The following is a 21,793-nucleotide window of genomic DNA, read 5'->3' as shown; positions in this document are numbered from 1 at the left end:
TGATGTCTACTCATCTGCTAATGTGTATGATTGAAAATGTGATGATGTGGTAGACTGGAGATACACAGAGCCTACCTATAACATGCTACAGAATTTAAGGGATATTTGTTATGGTTCTCCCCTTTTGGACTTCTTTTTGAGTTTCTTTTTGAGTTTTCAGTTATGTATGTCATTCTGTTTTCTTGGTTTCTTTCATTGGTTTCTTTTCCATTTTGTGTTATATTTAAGCAGTGTTGTATTTTTTTAGTTGCTCTCGGTTGCCCCCTCGTGCCTGTCTCCTTTGGCTTAGCTCCTTCAGGTTACTTCTGTCTACACCTGCTCCCTAACAGATAATTATTCCCCCCATTGTTTCTGTCTCCCATATATACACCTCCTGTTCAGTTACTCTTTGCTGGTTTCTAGTTGTTACTTGGCCCTCCCCATGTGTGCTTTTCTCTGACATCTCCAGGTTTTTGGTTTTCTGCATTCGATTCTTGGATTTTGTTTCTGTTGCCTTATTCATTAAATTTTGCAAGCAATCTTCTGTACCTCCTTCTACTCTGCATTTGGGTCCACAACTATATGCACCAACCCTGACAGAGATTGTTTATTCCCAACACAGTTTTCTTTAGATTTCTCACATGAAATGTAATAAATTAATTTGTAAAATAGTTTGGTTTAGCTGGACTAAACTTTATGCAGGATGAATAAAAAAAAATTGAAGGGATGTGAATATTTTTGCAGGACACTGTCATCAACTGAAATAGTTGTGTCATTCATTATCCTCCCTAGAATCAGGAAAACGGATTAGTTAGGTGGATTTCAGCCTCTCTACTAAAAACTTATTTTATAGCTTTAGAAAACCACAATTGTTGGAGGCAGCTGATGAGAACTCAGTCCAGACCACAAACATTTCCCTCAAGACTGTGAATCATCGCCTGACTCAGGCCAGCAACACAATAGAAAAAAAAAAAAAACTTCAAGGAAGAAATAAGTTCTTGATAAATATGCCGTAACTAGGTGTGTCTCCTTTCAGATATACCCAAATAGTTTTCGTACACCACAAAGCTCAGTATGGTTCTTCAGATGTCACTTTAGATAAAAAAAAATTAAGTTATAGGACTTAAAATTACTTGAATAGATCAACATTTTTATCTCTATGGTTTTATATTTAAATACAAACTACTAGCACTGTGTTTGTATGGTTAAATCTTAAACACCTACCATTTTCACACCTCTTCCCAGTATAGCCTGCTAAACAGGCACAGTGGTAAGTGTAAGAAGTGTCCAGAATACAAGTCCCATCGTGCAGGCAAGGGGATGAGCTGCAAGCTGTTAAAAGACAAATGTGATGCTGAAATGCAACCAGAATTAGGGACATATATTTACTAAATGCCTTTCCAAATGATTAAATCCTTCATATAAAAAGCTGAAATCCTTCCTGGTTTCGTCTCTAAATACATGTAAGTATTTACACACAAAGCAGCCTCCGTTTACTTTAGCAAATTCTGACCTGCAACATGTAGGTGCCAGTCACGCACCACCAAAGAGCTTCACAAAGGCAATGGATGAGGGGTGCCATGGCAACTTCTTCTTGTTTTCATCTGTTGTGGGCTACGGTTCTACAGAGCCTCTTAGTTCATTGCGTGTCATGTTACAAATGCCCTTTATATTTATTACACAAAACATATGCCAGTTCACTTTTATAGAACTAATATTCCTTTCATGTGAAAATATATTCCATTGCTAATAATACTGGTGAGGATTTAAAATTTGGCTGATCTTTACAGTTAAATATACAAACTATTCTTATCAAGAGGTGCTTTATTGTCTTTTTTATTCGACCAACCTGAGCTTTCCTGGAAAGTAGCAAAGAATCCGTCAAAATTCTTGTATCCGTCAGAAACAAACAGAATGTGCAAAGTGTTGCCAGAGCTCTGGAGTAATGCGGGACGGTTGTTTCCACAGAATCTACCGATGACACGGGAGTTAATGCTGTCTCCATCACGGACCTCCACAAAGTCGTAACGACAGGAAGGATGAGATTCCAGGCTCAGCATCATAAACCTGGATGTAAATAACAAGCAAGGAAGTAAATGTTTAGATGTTTCAGAAGACACAGTTGCAGACATTCAAACTTTTACATTACTTCATGGACATATAAACATTATTTTTGGCTTTTAATGATGCATTACTTTTTCAAGAGGAATTGATCATACAACATAGTCTACATTAGATGAATCTTCAAAACAACATGATCAAAGCTTTAATCAGTTATGGGTTTCTTTAATTCACACTGATATATTTGACCACATCTAAATCCACAGAAATTGTTTGCAAATGAAAGTTAAGTTAAATAAGGTAGTCTTTGTTCTCATTATTGTACTTTTTTTCAGTGTACCATAATGGATAATTTCTTAACCTTGGTCCTCAGGGCCAACTGTCCTACATGTTGTTGGCGTTTCTCTGCCTCCACACACCTAATCTAAATGAAAAGGTGATCAAAAGGCCTTTGCAACATTTGATGGCTGCCAAGGAGGTAATGCAATCATGTGAATCTGGTGTGCCGAAGAAGAGACATATCTAAAATATGAAGGAAAGTGGGCCCTGAGGTCCAGGGTTAAGAAACCCATAACAACTGGCAGAAAACATCCCCTTACCATTAGGAGGCTACCACCATGCTTGATATTGTGCTCTAAAGAGGGATAAAAAGACTAGACCTTGACTCCAAACATACACACTTCTTATTGCAACCTAAGAGTCATTTATGTCTTCTGAAAACAAAACCAAATTCTAAATGGAGCTGTAAATAAATAAAATTTTATGTAACTTAAAAAAAAACTAAACAAGCATGAAAAAGATCTTAGCCTGCTTCAGGCCACTTTCCCACTGCTGGCCTTGCAGAAGCAACCCCATTAAAGCTCCTAAAGTGGAGGCAGTGTAAGACCAAAGAAGTTTAATGTTGAACAGTTTCTGTCAGTAATTAAGCCCAATTTCTCCCTCTGTTTCTTGCTTTAGCTCTGCATAAGAAACCACCTAACTGCTTAATTGGTCCTGCATGTAGATTCTAGTAATCGGTTCTGCCACAGAGTGGGTCCCGGCCTCATGCTGCCTTTTCTGCACTGGTAATATGACCAATTAGTTTTTGTTTGATTCTTCTTAAATCCAGCATATCTATAAACTGCTTAAGAGCCACTAAAAGGAGCCTGAACACCAGATTGTTCTTAGCTTGCTCTTAGATGCGGTCCTCTGAGACTTAAAAACCAAACACTCCCTGCATACTTACAGCCTTACCAAATATGGCAAAAAGTTGTTTTGATAATTAATTAACCATGTTCTCCTTTAACAGAATTTGAAATACATATAACTTAAATTTATAGTGTAAAATTGTCTCTCAGTTTATAAATATGTGGTAGCTTTGGTGTGTTTGTTTTTTGTGTGCAAACAATGGTCAGGGTTAATATAGTAGTGTTGCTGCACCAACTCCAGCACACAAGCATGCTTAGTTTGACGGATTGCTTTCGAGTCAATGACTCGATGCAATCAACTCATTTTCCTTTGATAGAAAACCTTGAATCAATTTGACTGTATGATCTGGTGAACTGTAAAGTGCCTTGAGGTGACGTGTTGTGAATTGGAGGTATATAAATAAATGGTATTAAAATTAATTGAATATTAACTAATAAGGGATGATGTTTGAGGGAAATTAAGTCTGCAACAGTTTCTACAAATTGATATCACTTGAATTTCAGAATAAATCATTCGAATATTGTTGAAGAACTTAGACTAGAAAAAAAGAAATAAACAAACTAGCCTGTGAACAGCTGTGCTAGGTCTTTGTTTAAAAGCTTCCTTTGAAAGTCTTTGGGACACAAGTATAGAAATAGAAAATCATGTTATAATTAAATTCATACATTTTGCTGATTGGAGAGGGAGGTTGTAGAATTCTGATATTAACTTAAAAAAAAACACATAACACTTAATACTTGTGCAAAGTAAAAAATTTCAATCCATCAGGCCACTTATTAATGGCTTTTACAGATGAGTGATAAAGAGACCAATATTTGAGATGTTGAGCACATAGAAGGTGTTGTTGCAATCTCAAAGTCTTGATAATGAAGTATTTTCTGTGAATCAGATTAAACATTTGTGTAGCGAAGTTGGAACAACATAGAGAGGGTTCCTTTTGGTTGTCTATTTATATACAAAGGCACAAACATACATTTAAAACCAAATGTCCAAGTATTTTCACAGACCTCTGTTTTCCTTAGCTTGGGGAGCTTTATACCATCTTCAAATGTACTTGGATACAACTGAATTCAAACTATAAATGTGATAAATATCTTTTTTAAAATCTTTTTGGTGATGTGATGACTGCGATTGTGATACTTTGTGCTGTATATTGTTGCCGTTATTATATCTCCAAGGTCGTGAACTTGGCTTTAGGCTTGTGAGCATGTTTGAAACTGCAGCTATTATACTAGATTTAAAATCATTGTCCATTTAGCATCCATTAAAATAAATAGCCAGCATTAATTTATGTCAGCTGAGACACAATTAATATAATAACATTTTGCCAGACTTTTTAACTTTTATGGGAATTGGGATGTTATGTTATTTCTTATGTTATATTTAGAGAAAATTCCTCTGAGTTTCTAAGAAACTCCTGACTCATGGCATTGCAATGTTTTTGGCTCTTTGTCTTCTCCTCTTTATTAAATGCAGTGTTCTTCATGTTAAATTTTTTTTTGGAAAACTTAACAAATGTAAGGTTCAGAAAACCACATGTTTCTGCAATTGAGGGAACATTGTTAGCCTGGTAAATAAGAGGTCGGATCAATGAAAGTTTGTGTTCCAGTGGTTGATGTGAATCAAATTTCAGATATTAGTCTGTATGTGTAGGTTTTTCAGTAAACCTCAGTATTGACCCTCTCATTGCCGTCAGTGTTCACAGCACAATCCAGAAAAGGCCAGTGAGACAGATAATCCTGGGGTTTGCTCCTGGATAATTTCTGAACCAGACCAGAATCCATGGCTTCATATACACAAAAAAGTTACACTGAGAGGCAAGGAGGTGGTGTTGCAGCTGTACATAAAAAAGAAAATGAAAATACCTCCTTCTCCATTCCTGATTATCCCTAATTTTAACATGTTGTATTTAAGCTATTTGGTCCTACTTCTCTAGTCCTAGCAGTCAGTTATTGAGCCGTAATACTAACCCCTAATTTCTCTCTGATTTCTCTGTTCTTCTGACACGGCTTTTTGCCATCTCACCTGCAGACATCCTCTTAGGTGATTTTGATTTCCACAATGATGACAGGAACTGCAAATCTGCTACTGAGGTCCTGGACCTGCTACATTGCTCAACTTCAAACATTTTATCTTCTCTACTCACTTTCTTTGTCACACCCTGAATTTTCTCTGCTCCTTCAGCATCTCAGTAAATCATATCTCAAACCTCAGCCTCGACATCTCGGATCACCTGGCAATCACTATTGACATCAACATCGACATTCTCCAATAAGCAATGGGAGTCTGACTTATCATCACGGGCAATGAAAATCCTAGTCATCCAGGAAAAAAACCCATCTTACCTCCTCATTCTTTCATTTAAAATGTCTACCAGATGTGTAAATGTATCTATTTCACACCACTAATACATCACAATGCAATTTAATGGTTTACAGTAATCAGTGTGATTGTTAAAGTTTATGTGTTAATCTTTAATAATCATAGAGGAGAGCACTGTTATGGGTAGAGAGTGTTTAAATATTGTGTGGACTACGATTTAATATTTAGGTTGGCTAGTAGGTCTTTCTTTTCATGTGGCAGGTCATGAGTATGGATGCCTCACCAATGACAGCATTTATGTAAAATTGCAGTTTTCAATGCTTATAACAAAGTCAACATTTGATTAAAGTTTGATATGGATAAAAAAAATTAATTTCTGAGAGGAATCATAATGCATGTAGCTTTTATTCTCCACCTAGCCATCTGCACCGCTTGTTTTCAGTTCCCCAAAATAAGCATACACTGTATATGATAACCGTGGTATCTTTGAATAGGACAATTTTAAAGAATGTGATTTATACAGTGATATGGTTATATATACATTAGTATGGTTCACCACACCTCACCAATGCTACACAGACATAAGATAATCAACTAGCGTTGACCTATTACACAGATAAGGAAGGAAATGTTTAAAAATCGTAGTTTATTTGCCTTACCGAAGTTCAATGGTAAAAGGCCTTTCCACCTGCAAGGTCCACTCACACCTTGCATTGTTGGGGTAGCTCTCAAGAACCAAATGTCCCTGTTGTTTATGAATAACTCCCCCACACTCTGAAACATACAGAGAGATATATGCTGCTCTTTTAGCAGTGGATAATTGTTTGGGGAACATATTTCTGCATTGTTTTCCTGGAAAAATATGGTTTATAATTTTTCAACATCAGTAAAGAAGCAGAAGAGGCATAAACAGAATATAAAGAGTCAACAGAGAGATTCACAAAGAAACATTGGCATCTGCCATTAATTAAATGCATGCTATGTATGCTGTGCCCTGTGGTAGAATATTTGCATATGGAACATAGACTCAATGCTATATTTTAGCTTGTTTTATGGGCAGGCCAATTGTTGACTGATTTGTCATTCATATGCTTGTGGAAAAAACCCTGAGGTTTTGGCAAAGATCCAGCATGGCACAAAAGGCTCAACTAAAGATAAATCAAATTAAAAGAAAGAAAAAATAAATAAATAAACATATGGAACTATCCATCTTCTGTTGCTTAACCATCAAAGTCACGGTGGGGTGGTGCTTATCTCAAGAAGTCTATTGGCAAGAAAGTTTATATACACCCAGTTATACAGAGTTTGCCATTCCATCACAGAGACACACAACCACATACAACTAAGGGCAATTTAGAGTGCTATTAACTCTTTTAAATGAACTCCTAGTCCATGTTTCAGTCGAATTACGAAGTACATTTGGGGAGAATATGCCAACTCCATGCAAAAAGACTCTTGGCCGGGGATCAACCCCAGAACCTTCTTGCAGCAAGGCAACTGTGCATAAACTGTACCAGCACACAGGACACATACCCCTTTGTTCAATTCAACTTACAGAATAGAGAGAAAAACTACCACGGATGATTAAAAAGACTTACTCATGCAATCTCCTCCAGACCAGCCGGGGCGACACTCGGCACAGTATTGGCCATCAACAAAGAAGTTATCCTTGGGCCCCCATGTGCCATTGTTACAACGCTTACAGTTCTCAAATATGCTGCAGCCTGCAACAGATGTAGAACAGGAAACATTATAATAACCAGGGTATGCAGTGTACACTGCTGCTATATATGTAGGAAAATTTTACATTTTACGAGAAGCACCACAGCAAGGTAGCTGTTCTTTAACAGACCCTTAACTTTCTTTTGCATCAACTCTGCTAAACCTATTAAACTTAGCTGTCACTACAACAGAATACAAACACATGCTGCTGCTTCCTGAAATAGAAAATTTAGAAATGTTCCCTTTACAGATGGATTTTCACTTAAGAGGCCAGTCGGTCTATTAAAAGTGAACAGCAACGTACAGCTTGAAAAACTATGAGTTTAAACAATAGGGCTGATGGAAGTCTATGATTATAGGGTTAAACAGCATTTTTGTGTTAAACAGTAAAACTGCTTTGTAGGTATTAATTTAACTTAGAACATCTGTTTTCTCCTCATAAAAGAGATAATGAGCATATTCTTGCAGTGAAGAAAAACTGACATTCTTCTACAGGCAATAAGCATGTAGAAAGCAATAGTGTTTTTCATGTGTTAAAATATCTGAATCTGCACATGTACAAACTATGTTAATCTCAAAATAAAGTGTCAAGAAACATTTTTCCTCAAAATATAATTGGACACTTTAAAGTAGTTTAAAGTGTATTCTTGGAAATTCATATTATCACTCAGTATCTTACATACAGTACATACTATAGATAATGTTAACCTATTTGTAAATAACTATGAATTAAAGAAATAAATGGGCAAATAAAAAAAACATGTTTGTGTGTGTTAAATGTATTAAAACAACGGTTCCTGTAAGCTTCAAATCGGAAGTTAGACTGGTTTCTAAAATAGAGTCTTGCACAAGACCATTTCTCTGTGTTGACACAATTTGGGAACAATAAAGTAGGAAATCTGTGTATTTTTTACAGGTAGTTTGAGTGGATTTACAGCACATTTTAAATATTTAGAAATGTACTATCACATTCAATATATAGACAACCCTTTTTCTTTCCTGACAGTTTCATGTAAAATCACTTAAAACAAGTTTCCCTCTATTTACGTCTGTTGCCTCTTTAGGTTTCATTATGCAGTTCATGATAGAGTGATTCTGGGTAAATTCTTTGTGTATATAGGTGTAAAACAATCTGCAGCTTCCTTGACTTGGCTACTTGGTTAAGTTTGCACAGCAGCAAACGTACAGGGGCAACATATTGTGAAGATGAATCACAGAAGACAAGCAACAAGTGCACCTCAAACCCCAACACAAGGTGCATTTCCCTTAACTTTTCCTAATGAAGTATTTCTTGAAGTATCACATCAGAGTGTCATAATTTCAGGCACTACTGCTGGATTGGTTCAGGATTCAACACACCTGTCAGCTCCACCCTATTTCCAATCAGCCTCCATCTCATTCACTAGTTTACCTGACCCCATGAGCTCTCAGACCAGTAAGTAGTGCCAGATTATTACTAGCTATCGTGAGTTTTTTTCAACATTTCTTTAAACTTGTCTGCCTGATTCTGAGCCAATTCTGTTTCCTGATTTTCTGAGCTTACCTAAACCCTATGGGACCTGTCGTGTGTTTTTGGATCTCCGACCTGCTTTTTGTGCCCTGACCTCTGTCTTGGATTCTCCCCTAGGTTGTCTCTGGATCTCTGATCTTCTGGCTTTGACTCTGGACCTGCTCGCAGATTGTGAACTCTGGTTTATCCCCTTCATCATTCTGCCGGTCTCTGCTCTCACCAATCTGACCCTGTGCGTTCTGTTGGATTAACGATTAACTGTCAAAGAAGGATTCCTCCAAATCAGCCTGGACAGATTGTAGAATCATCAGAATTTCACCAGTGATGTCACACGCCAACTGGCATCTTCAGAAACTCTCAAAGTTTGTCCCCAAACGCAAAGAAGGTTAGTGAACTATAATCCAACAACAGAAACATTCCCCTTTGTTTCTGTCTGGTCACTCATCTGTCCAATCTCTTTCCAGAACTTCTAGTTGCTGACTATGATGAATTCCTCCCAACAGATGGAAGTTTCCCATTCCAATAAATTGTTTAAACATCTCTCTTTCTCCTGGTCGAATTCTGGGTCTTCCTTATTTTATTTTTTTCCCCCGGTCATTACACAAATTGGCTTGATGTAAACAGCTAAATATGAATAAACTCCCTAAAATTCTATTAGGTGGTTTTTGTTTGTTTTTGGGGTTGTTTTTTTTTTGCGAAAAAGGGTTCATGAGCAAAACAGGAGATGGAAACATTATTTTGGAATCAGCTCTGACATAGTGAACTTTTACACACATGACTTATCAGCTGTTTCTGCTGTCAGTTTCTTCTCAGATGTTACTCACCATTACTAGCTGAGATTTTAAGGTAAGAACCCTAACCCTTTCCTTTTTGCAACACATTTATCCAAACTTTCCATTACTAATATGTAGTCTGTACTAGTTTTCAGCTTCTAATTCCTATTTAATACAACCATGTGAGATGACGTCGTATGGACGAGGACATAGGATGACTTCGCAGTGCTTGGTTAAACTGACAACTGACAATTGCACGGATTTATCAACACAACTTCAATAACTTTGCTTCTATAAAGATTGCTAATAATCCATAATCTACTGAAAATGTATTGAGTGTAAAACAAGTTGTAAAACTTCAGCCAGCATACCTTTTTAAGATCAGAGTTTCTGTAGTGGAGCTCTGCCACTTCAATACTGTTCTGGTTTTTCACCTAAAATTAGTTCATTACTCTTGAGAGATTTAAAACAGCTGCCTATTGCATTGAATGAGTGAAGGATGTGAGGAACATTGAACAGAAAGGAAACAAAGCAAATGCATCAGTTGTTATAAGTATTTTTTATCTGCATATTATATGAAAGGCTACAAGCTATTTAAAGCTAATGGCAAACTTAGTGCTGTATTTCTATGTGTCAGTATTCACAGTGCCATTACCTGGATGAATGATGCAGGGGTCACACTCGTTGATGGCATTCCGGCAGCAGGGCACAGCGTAGCCAACCGGAGTGCCTTGTATAGGACACTTACAGCGGATAACGTCATACTCACAGCAGCCTCTGCACATAATGTTCCACTCTGGACCTGGGCAGTGGTTGTGCAAGTACCTGTAATCTGAACAACAAATTACATGCAGGTTAGGGATGATGGAAAAACAAAGGAGGTTTTATGTGAACGACCATGAAGGATACAGACCAAACGAAATATTTACCCAGGGATAAAGAGAGCGATCTTGGAGGGGATGAAAACATTTGTGAGTTTGGTTTTTCATTCCAACTGCTTTTCCCTGCCTCTTGTTTTCACTTTGATTTCAGAGGAAAGATAAACCCCAGGGAGTTTTCACCCTCTATGTGTTGCTTAATCAGAAATATAATAATAAAAACAATTGGAAACAGATGCAAGTGAATTTTCTCTGTGTAAACTCTTCTGCAAAGACAGTCATTGTTTGAAATGTCTTAATCCAATAACTGTTTTGTTGAACTGGATCTAAAATCAGTCATTTAAATAACTTTAAGCCTGAGTGGCCATTATGTAACAGTGGATCTAAAAGCTAAAACAGACAAGTGGAAATGCTTTTGTGGCAGATGTGGTGAACCAAGGCAGCACTTTAAACTTGGCACAATGACAGTGCAACATATTGTACGTCTTTTTAGTCCCACGTAAATAATGACTTCTTTGCACTTAACCATGGATTTTCAAAAGCCACAACAACATGCTTTGTTTTTAATTCATCATGAAGTTTTTGTTCCACAGACACAAGAGAGGAATTGAACATACCAAGGAAAAAAATGGTGATAAATCTTTCAGAGGATCATGGTCAGCAGGAGACAAACACAGATGTCTTGGAATGTTGTGAATCCACCCTATTGCTCTTCCACATTGATGATATCATAAATTGTCTCAGTTAGCCCTCTCCTCAACTATTTTGTCTATAGCTGTGTATTGACATATGGCAGGCAGTAAATAATATGATACTATTGACTTAATGTCTCTACAGGTTTTCTAAGGATGGCTATCGGGTTTCCCAGCACACTTACAGTACCTGACTGTATGTTCTTTTCTATATTTGGGTTGCTGTATATGCTATTTTTTAGCTTAGGTTCAGCTGGATATGGCATTAACCTCAGGAAACACACTGAAGGGTAGTAAGTCATGTCTTTAACTGAATACGAGAGCTCTCTCTGGGGTACTGCTTTGTGCAAATCAGAACTTGTGGTCTATTAAAGCTTCCTTATTGTAAATTCCTATTTCTTGTCATTTACTGAAAGCAGACCTGTTAATCTGTAATAGTCCTAGATAATCCTTTCACTTTCTTAATTTTTTTTTATATCTAATCTCCTCTGGATAAAAGCAAAAGTGTACTTTCTATCCTGACAGTGATTTTTTTGGATTTCTGCTGAGCGAACATTTAAAGCCACAAACATCCACAGCATGTGTCTGGCCTGCATGTTTAAAGGGATGTGTGCTGAGAAAAGAAGACATGGCTAAAAAAGAAGATTACACAAGCCCAGGTTCCCTCCCAGTTCATCACATGCTGATGCTTTGTTAGGAGCCCTTTGGTACCACATTGGAATGCTAAGGGAACATGTTAGGCCCATTTCCACACCACTTTGTTTATGTTCAGGACTTGAACTAGAACCCCACCAGTGACCAAAGTAACAAAAGACCCTACAACTTAAGCATTGACTGAGCAAGAATCACCTATTAAATTCACAGCATTTGAAGATGCATTTTAGAATTTACTGGTTGTGTAACAATGTTTCGACTATTAGTTTTCTTACCTGTGTTAGAAAGATGCAATATCACCATGAGTTTTTAGAAAAGTCAAATAGCATTAGGTTACTAAATGCTAGCGGTACATGGTTAAGCATATTCTAGCTATGTGAAACAACTTTTTAAATGTGTTAATGTATGTAGCATGCATCATTACAACATATTATCAGATATTCAACATAATAGGATTTAGAGGACGGACAGCTTTCATGTTTTCTCAGTCAAATGTTTGCTTTGCTCTGTAAGTTTTGTTAGGTCCATTTGAAGAAAGGTTGAGGCTACAACCTTTACCAAAAGTTTAAACCAAGTCTATGATTCATCAGTCCCACTTTTAGTCCAGTCTTGAATATTTTATTAGGCTTAATTTTGTCTACAGTAGAAACACTAAAAATCATACACACTTTTTCCAATCTAAGGATGTATTAACTCCAGTAAAGTTCTTTGGTCCAATTTGCACAATTTAAGTCACTTTGCAGCTTGGACTCCCCTCCGTTCAGCAGCTGAGCAGAACAACTACATGACTTAATAGTAATAATAATAATTGAACTTTATTGATCTCACACTGGAGAAATTTATGTTTGCATTTAACCCATCCCCTTGGGGATGCAGTGTGCTGCCATCGTGGGGCACCAGGGAGCAATGTGGAGTTAGGGTCTTGATCAGATTCCCAGAATGGTGGTCTATAAGAGCGGGGCTCGAACTCAGAACCTCAGGATTCCAAGATCTATGCCCTAACCACTAGGCCGCCACTCCCTGCATAGAGATGACTTAATGGCTCCACAACTAACACCTCTACTTGGTCAACAAATGCTCAGTAGTGTGTTTCTGTGGGTTGTTGTGGATGAAAACCTTTTTTTTTTTAACTCAGGTGTGTAGTATTATTTCAAATAACAGTGTATGCGAGATACAGTATTTCTTTTTTGCAACTCACTTCTACCTGTGTACAGGCTCTTATTGAACTTCCGCCTCTCTCCATTCTCAAGTATACCAAATAGAATCTGCTTGTGTTTCTGAAAATAAGATAAAGTCAAACCGGAAACAAATGATTTTTTGTAATATTCCTATGCATTTTATGTATTTTATCTGTTTGGATTAACTGGCTATTTGCCTTATTAAGGATTCCAGTACCATTTATACTAGTTTGATTTCTTTCAAATCCTTGTTAACACAGAAACACTCACTCTCATACACACAGACACACACACAAAAAATATATAGATGAGTACGCCATGACTATGTCAGCCAACATCAACAAATGCATTGAAGACGTCAGCATTACATAGAACATCACCACCCGGGCCAACCAACGACCCTGGATGAATGGGGAGGTTAGTAATCACTAAAAGCACAGGACTAAGCTTTCAAAACTGGTGACAGAGAGGCACTGAGAACAGCACGTACCAACTTGAACCGTGCCATCAGATCAGCGAAGCAGAACCAGAGCCAGAAGAACCAGGATCTCTTCCATGATGCCAGCAACACCAGGAGGATGTGGCAAGACATACGGGCGATCACAGACTACAACGCACCCTCCCCCCTGGTAGATGCAGCTAATGCTGACTTCCTAAATGAGTAAAACAACTTCTTTGGAAGGTTTGAGGCACTAAACAGCACTCCAGTAGTGAAAGCCGTTCCACACCAGGGGCAGGAGGCACTCAACCTTAACATAGCTGAAGTGAGGAAAACTCTGAGGAGAGTCAACCCAAGAAAGGCCCCAGGCCCTGATAACATACTGTACCTGGGTGGATATACAAGGAATATGCAGGTCAACTGGTTGGTGTCATCACTGACATTTTTACCACTTTGCTGGACCAATCCATAATGCCAGCATGCTTCAAGTCCGCCACCTCATTTCGGTCATATCGTCTCCAGTCTGCCGCTAACATTTGACCCACTCCAGTTCGCCTACTGACAAAACCGCTCCACTGAAGACGCCATCTCCTCTGCACTTCACCTGAGCCTGGCACACCTGGACGAGAAGAACACCTATGTGCGGATGCTGTTCCTGGACTTCAGTTCAGCTTTCAATACCTTCATCTCACAGCATCTGATAGAAAACCCCTTTGCAATTGGCTGCTAGACTTCCTCACAAACAGACTTCAGTCAGTCCGGGTTGGGGAGAACACCTCTGATGTCTTCATCTTAAGCACAGGCTCCCCTCAGGGCTGCATCCTGAGCCCCCAGCTGTTCCCCCCAATGACACACAACTGCGTCCCCAGGTTCACCACCTATCACACCATGAAGTTTGCAGACGACACCACGCTATCGTCATCAGAGATGACAGCGACCAGGACTACGGAGAGGAGGTGGAGCAGCTGGTGGGCTGGTGCAGAAATAGCAGCCCGATCCAGAATGTGGAGAAAATGAAGGAGATCATTGTTGACTTCAGAAAGAACCGACCTAACCATGCTCTACTGCTCATCAACAGCTCAGCTGTAGAGGTGGTCAGCAGCTCCAAATTCCTGGGGTTGCACAAAAGACAATCTCACCTGGACTGTAAACACCACCTAACTGGTCAAAAAGGCACAAGAGTGATTATACTTCCTGCAGAGGATGAGGAGAGCCCACCTGCCCCCAACCATCCTCACCACCTTCTACAGAAGCACCATAGAGAGCGTTCAGACCAGGTGTCACACTGTGTGGTGTGGAGGCTGCAGCTTCTCAGACTGGAAGAAAGTAAGAAGAGTGGTGAGAACAGCAGAGATCATCTCCTCTTCCCTCCATAAAAGACATTTCATCCCACCGCTGCGTTTCCCAAGCCCATAACAATATCAATGACCCCTTCCACCCTCACCATGGACTGTTCTTACCGCTGCCTTCTGGGAAGAGGCTTCGAAGCCTTTAATGCAGGTTGAGCCAATTCCGAAACAGCTTCTTCCCCACTGCCATCAGATTGCTGAACTGTTTATAAAACTCTAAATCATGTCACAGACTCTGCATCATACAACACCAAACCAAACACCCACAATGTTTGCATTTGATCACTGCTACACTCTAAGGAATGGAAATCTAATGAAAGCTGTACAAAATTAAATGTCATTTATATATATATATANGTAAATAAATAAAATAAATAAATATATATATATATATATATATATATATATATATCCCATTCAAAGTAACTGGAATAAAATAGTTGTTTTACTCAAAAGAAAACAAAAGAAAACAGAGCATTAAGTAACAAATGACCTGATAATCAACAGACATGTCAGAATAAAGCAAAAGATATGTCAATGACGTAAAGGCCAAACTACTGTCTTCTCCTGTTCTTTACAACACAGTTATTATATCCAGATCCAACCCTTATTTGAAAAGAAAGCATTAGGGAAAAAACATAGAGATGAAAAGCATCAGCCTCTTAATTATGTTGTTTGCTTCTTTGCTAAAAAACAGAACCAGTAGCTAACTTATCACAGACAGTATGGAAGAAAATCAAGACACTGTCCTTCCATCAGTACCGTCTCAAAACAAGGTCCAGTAGGAAATTGCTTCCTGCTCTTGCTTATTAGCCTATCACTTAACCTAACATTAAAAAACAAAAGTCAAAAGAATAATTCAAAAGGAAAAGAAGTATAAGTCAAATGATGGCGCTGCTGAACTGTTTTGGTTTTGTCTGCTTTGAAGTTGTATCTGCTGGTGGTGGCATCAGTAAAGTTAAACATGTAATTAATAAATTTAATAAAGGAAATCAGCATTCTTGACACTCTAACCTTACAGTCAAATATGCTATTCTGTTTTTTTTTTTTCTTTTGAAAAACAAGACGTGAGTAGTACTTAGAAGAGGTGCTGCTGGCTGCATTTTGTTTTAGGAGGTGCTTACGATCCCATTCTCTCTTATTATGTAGGTTGTGTGCCTCTGGGGTGGCAGTATGGTCTGGGGAGGCCATGAAACCAGATTTAATGGATGTAAACATGAAAGAGTCGAAGGACTTCATGAGTAGGTCTGGTATTGTCATTATATAGACAACTGATGCTTGTGATGTTGACGTAGAGATTGTAAAAAATGTCCCACAGTTTGCAAAAAAAGACTTGTTATTAATTCCTTTTAAAAATGCAATGAAAGTTCACATAATTCCTCATGCTCTGCTAACTCAGCTATTCTATTCTGACTCAGGCAACAGTGTCTTCAGAGTTTGTACACTGAACTGGATTTCCTGACCTCCAGTGATGCCGATGTAGCTGCACAGTTTCTTCTAATAGTTAGATGCATGCTGGAATACAATCTTTACTTTCTCTTTCCTTTATAAGCGTTCACCAGACGCAAGGCTTGCTTTTTGACTCTTTAAATTTGTCCCTTTTATCAATGAGATTACCACCCTGTAAAAGAACATCTGTTGGGTGCTCAGTTGAACACCTGCAGGTTATTACAGACTGAACTGGTGAAATGTCATGAGGATTTTATGGCAGTTTAAGAAGGTCAGAACATGTGTGAAATTATCAATGCACAGCTGTTGGCCTGCAAACAACCACTTTTCCTTTTTCTAGCATTTTTACAGATGTCCTTTTCAGGTTCATCTAGATTATTTTAGAGACTCTAACAATAATAATTAAAATATGGGAGAAAAAAAAAACTACTTAAACATGCAGAACACATTATAATTCATTTCCAGATTTTGGTTTTGCAATGAGCCCAGACATAATGTGTATTTAATCACAAATCGGAGGTGTTGACAGTCATCGGCGTGGTTCCCTGGCTAAAAAGAAATTCATAATCCATTGTGCCTTTTAGCTGTCTAGTTATAGGTATAGGATTGTTGGTAAAATAGGATTAGTGACAAACTCTAAGGAATAAAATCCTTATAAAGGTCAGAAAAGCTTTTTTTTTCTCTTTTCAGCCGTATGTTTTTTTAAGTCTGCACATTTTTGTGGGGGATGTTCATCTTCTCTTATGTAAGAAGTGTCTGCTTGCTCCATTCCAGATACAGAGTTTCCAAACACGCTGCTCAGCATGCATGTCAAGAGTCTATGTCAATAAAAACACTGTTCTAGTTAACGCTTAAAATTGCTGAGACTTTGTCAAATCTGCCCCAAGTCATAACCTTTGTAAATCTTTGGTTACCATGCCCACGGTAGTAATGGTGCCTGAGACATTGTTATACAGAGTTTTAAAGCACAAACTTTAGACCAAAGGTCACATAAAATCAGATCTGCAAAAACTGATAAAGGAGGATCATCATTTAGTGAATCACTTCCACAAAATATGCAGGAAACATTTTTTTCTGACCTAAAACTTACATAACTTGTCTTAAGATTCTTGTCAAAAAAAAAGGCTGAAATTAGGTGATTTAGGGGGGGAGCAAATCAACCAACTCCAGCTCCAAAAACAACGCTGGACAAACAACAAGTAGATTGCTTATTGGTAGAGATGGAAATAAGCTTTTTAGAACAAAAAAAAAAAAAAAACAGGCCAGGGAGTGAGGATATTTAAACATATGATCTCTAACACCATGATCTCAGGAATCACATGAAGACTTTTCATTTTCAGATTGGTAATATGAGGGCAGCCATACCAATGTAAAGTCAGTTTAAGGCTGGCATTGTCAGCATTGTCCTCATGTTGACAAATCGCCATGTGTGGGAGGAGGAAGCAGGCAGAGAATAAGTTCCTGTCAGCCTCAGTGGCTCAATTCACATTACAGATCTTATTGATCACAAAAAATGCCAAACCCACCTGACATTTATTTTTCAGCATTTGATAAACAAAGCTGTTCTGTTTTTTCAATACAAGACATTTCAGAACAGGCTTATATTATTCTTTTATTGTTGCTGATTCAAAACTCTTTTTCATTTTTCCATTCCATAAAAAATGTACCTATCCTTAGTCACAGCCATTTTAAGAATAGATCAAATATTTTAAAACATATTTCTTTCAGTAAAAAAGAAGAGCTACAAAAATAAATAAATAAATAAATAAAAATATTCTCAAAACATTTTTTTCCATCACATTAGAATCGTCAATCAGAGTAGCTGGAAAGAAGCTGCATAGAAAGAACCTGCAAACTTAGCTAAAGACAATTTGTGGTGAAAGGAATTAATCAGGACCTCATATTTTGTGTTGGAACGGTTCCTCATATATGTCATAACCGGGGTGGGCATAAGCAATCATTTTATTTGGCACAACGAGATGTCTTCTATTTTTCACTTGCAGTTTCTTCTTGATGCCAACATTGGCGGAAACATTTGATCTGTTTTTACAGTTTTTCACTGGAAGCACATTAATGGGTTGGGTTCTGTTAAATTAGGGTAAGGAAACAGTTTCATTTTATTTGTAGCCTTGTAGCCTAACCTTGGGAAAACAAACTGAATTGTGACATAATCACTTCGAGTCATTTTAGTTAGGTTAGTGTGTTTTGCTCTTGCTGTTTTGCTCTTGCTTGACCACACAATTGGTTATTGCCTATAATTTAGTGCTTAAAAGCACATTAAGATTTCATCAAGGCAGATAAAATCACTTTTTAGTGTTTTAAGTGACTAATTTTACAATTTCAGAAAAAAAAAATCAGCAAATCAAGAAGTTTAGTTGTATTATTAAAACATTTCTAAGCTTATTTTACACTAATGTATGATTTGGGGGGGGGGGGGAGTTATGCAGCAGCTGTGATAGAAGGAACAGTATAGATATGTGCTGTATGGGGGTATACAGTTTCTTTTTCTTGCTGCCCACAACAGCTGTCTGGTATTTTGAGGTCAGAGTGATTTAATTATCATGCAAAGGGGAAAATCCCAGGGCAGCACTGTGGTCAATGTTTGTCTGAAGAGATCCCAGAGGCCTGATCTGATTGGCCAGTCGAGGTAGATTGATTTAAATATATTTTTTTCTTTTAAACTGAAAACCACAGATGGAATTAAATGTCTTTCCACACATTCTTTCTCTGTAGGTTAGCAGTGTGTAGAAATGCTTATAAAAGTGTGTGACCTAGTATTAAACTATAGGTCTGTGCTCTAAACTAAGTCTGACATGAAACTCTACTTCCAAGCAAGCATAAAAGTGGAATATGTCACTACACTTCTTTTTTTAACATATAGTTTGTTTGAGTATACAGTAAAAAAAAAATATTCTCTGTTTAAGAAATATGGCTATTTTTTATGGAATTTTAAAAGATAAATGTTTCTTGTTTTTGGTCAGGTAGGATAGTCAAAATTTGCCTATCAACTGGATATTGACAGAGAGGTCTTTAATCAAATATTTTATCTTCTATTTTTTTTTACTAATTCAGAAGTTTATACTTTAAATATGTTTAAAGTGCCAACTTTATGAAAACCTCTCTGGAGTTATTTTCAATATTTGAGTTAAATAGGGGCCTAACTGTGGACGTGCTTTAAATCAAGACTCTAGTTCAAATGCTCGTCTTTCATTTGTGACATCTTAAAAAAACATTTTTTTAAGCTGTCAGGATAATGGGAGAAAAACTGTGGATGGACTTAAAACAGTGTAATTTATCGTTGGGTTCAACTCCTAGAATAGAATAGAATAGAATAGAATAGAATAGAATAGAATAGAATAGAAAATCCTCTTCCCACAATGGGGAAATTGTGGATGTCTGTAGTTACCAAGTCCATCTGGTCAAATAATCATATACAAGTATAAATAGCATTTGAATGTGCAGCCATTCCTCTGGAAAGAATATGGTTCTGTCTCTAAGAAATTAAGATGTTCTGGTTTAAAATGTTCATATGAAAATAGTGGCTGAAAGCGGTAACACAAAGTTAAATGAGTCTCCTATGTGCGTCCTGTACCACTAGGGTACAGGACGCACATAGGAGTCATACAGAAAAGCAAAATACAAAAGCCAAATTAAAACTGGAAAAAAGTCTCAAGAGAATAAACTTTGTTTTGGTATCCATCTCCCTTGCGGAGGTGGAACTTAAATCAAAGTGTTTGATAATAATGGCCATTGTTACATTTGAAGACGACAGTCTGGTATCATCTTATCTTACTCTTCCAGTGATTATACCCAGACCCAACAATGCCATAAAAATATAAATAATCATATAAAACCCCTAACCTTGAACCCTTTTTGCCTCTATATTCTGTCATTTAAGTAATAGGAATAATGTAAGTAATTTTATCTGAAATAAACCAGAAATATTTAGGTTAGATTTAATATCAGAAAGCATGTAAAAACAACTTGTTGTGTGTAAACATCTGGTTGGAACTCCATTTCTTATAGTTGCAGGCTTTAGTCTATGCTTCCCCGCTATGCAATACCAGGGAACTCAAATGAGTAATTCTGCGTGGGTTTTAGTTAAACACAAAGAGCAACAGGAGACAGAACAGGGAATCCTAAACAGGAAGTCTTATGCACATCAAAAAGCCAGAGAAGGACACCAAAACATGACCGAACTGCCATAAACACAAGCAGAAACACATGTGTAAACAACCCCTAAAGATGTTTTTTGTTTTTTTCTTTTAAAAGAAAACACACTTAATGTTGTGCAATGGATCAGCATCGTCTTCATCTGATTATGAAACAAGAAAAGTAGGGGAAAATTAAGCTGACAACAACAGAATTAGTCAAATCTGTCAAAACTACACTTACTGCAAGCTGCTCAGCCATATGTCACACTCAAGCATCTGTATGTATAGTTTTATTGAAATTTAAGCATCCTAAAGGGGATCATACCAAGGGGCAGGGGTATATCTGGGATGGTTTATGGTATACACATTAGCAAGGGTAATTGACTCAAAAGTGACTCATGTCTTCCAGCAGTTCAGACAGTCGTAGTTAATTCTCCTCACAACATGCTTGAGCATTTAAAGAAGGGCTCCTAGACAATAGGGCAAGAGTGCCAAGATTCAACTGGATCATTAAGACTTCAAGTGCCTTAGTTTACCTAAAGGAATGCATGACGGCATCCTACTATTGCTTTGTTGGTGATTCTTTATAACAATAACTTTTTCTATTTTTCTCACAAAAAACAGAAGAAAAAACAAAACAGTTCATCATCTTCACTGAGGCTTCAAAGGACAAATGTTTCCTCTTGAGGGATGTGATGACAAGGACATGCACTGACTTGTCTTTTTATCTGTAAAAACAGCAATAAATAGACTTTAAGCTTTGATTCCTGTGGTTCAACTATTGGCTGGAGTGCATGGACTGACAAGAGGAGAGAGAGAATGAAAACAGTGTGGATGCTGGGTTGTTGAGAACAAAGAAACAAAGATAGGAAGAGGGAAACAAACAAGTGCAGTAAAGGTAAAGTCACAGCACAGCTCTTACCGAATGGCCATGCTGTCCCCAATGGGAAAGAGATGAAAATTAAGGAGAAGGAGAAGAGCCAGCCCTCTCCTCTGGACATAAAGGTGTTTGTCCATCCAACTGTCCGAGTGCTCCTGTGGGTTTGCCTCAGCTGTATTCCCCGTCCCGCAGACAGCATGCTGCAATCTCTGCCTCTGTTTACTTTCTGAGCTCAGCTGACATTACTCTCTCTATGCCTTTCATTCCTTCCCTCCCCCTCCCTTCATTTCCCTATTTCTTTCCCCGTGTCTTTCTCCCTTGGTTTCTCCCTCTCTTACAGCTCCTGGGGTTCAAGTTACAACCCAGCCTTGCAGAGGAGTTCCACTGGCAGTGGTTTCCCAAATAAAATAAAACTTTCCTCGCCTCACTTAAACAGCGACGTCACTGCTGATGAATGAAAGCAGGCGTCAGTGTTTTATGCTATACTCATTATCATCTCACATCCAAAAACACATGCTCGTGGTGAGCTATTCAGCCAGTTTGTGATCCACACTCTTGCTGCCAT

At 37.8% G+C, this 21,793-nt stretch overlaps 1 protein-coding gene across 2 annotated transcripts in view; it reads right to left on the bottom strand.

The window, feature by feature from the left end:
- The window catches only part of pamr1 (peptidase domain containing associated with muscle regeneration 1), a 34,972-nt gene extending 13,453 nt beyond the window's left edge, over positions 1–21,519 (bottom strand). For both annotated transcript variants that reach the window (XM_015375708.1, XM_015375709.1), the window contains exons 1-6: positions 21,271–21,519; positions 10,211–10,387; positions 7,149–7,274; positions 6,210–6,324; positions 1,829–2,046; positions 1,204–1,311 (exon numbers count right to left, since the gene is read on the bottom strand). In XM_015375708.1, coding sequence (XP_015231194.1) covers positions 1,204–1,311; positions 1,829–2,046; positions 6,210–6,324; positions 7,149–7,274; positions 10,211–10,387; positions 21,271–21,427 — 901 coding nt within the window. In that variant the 5' untranslated portion in view covers positions 21,428–21,519. The remainder of the gene's footprint in view (positions 1–1,203; positions 1,312–1,828; positions 2,047–6,209; positions 6,325–7,148; positions 7,275–10,210; positions 10,388–21,270) is intronic.
- Between the last annotated feature and the right edge of the window lie 274 nt (positions 21,520–21,793).

This window comes from Cyprinodon variegatus, unplaced genomic scaffold (genome assembly GCF_000732505.1).
Source record: "Cyprinodon variegatus isolate N-32 unplaced genomic scaffold, C_variegatus-1.0 Scaffold124, whole genome shotgun sequence".
Lineage (NCBI taxonomy): Eukaryota > Metazoa > Chordata > Actinopteri > Cyprinodontiformes > Cyprinodontidae > Cyprinodon > Cyprinodon variegatus.
Note: the sequence above shows the minus strand (reverse complement) of the source record. Positions and strands in the feature narration are given on the sequence as shown.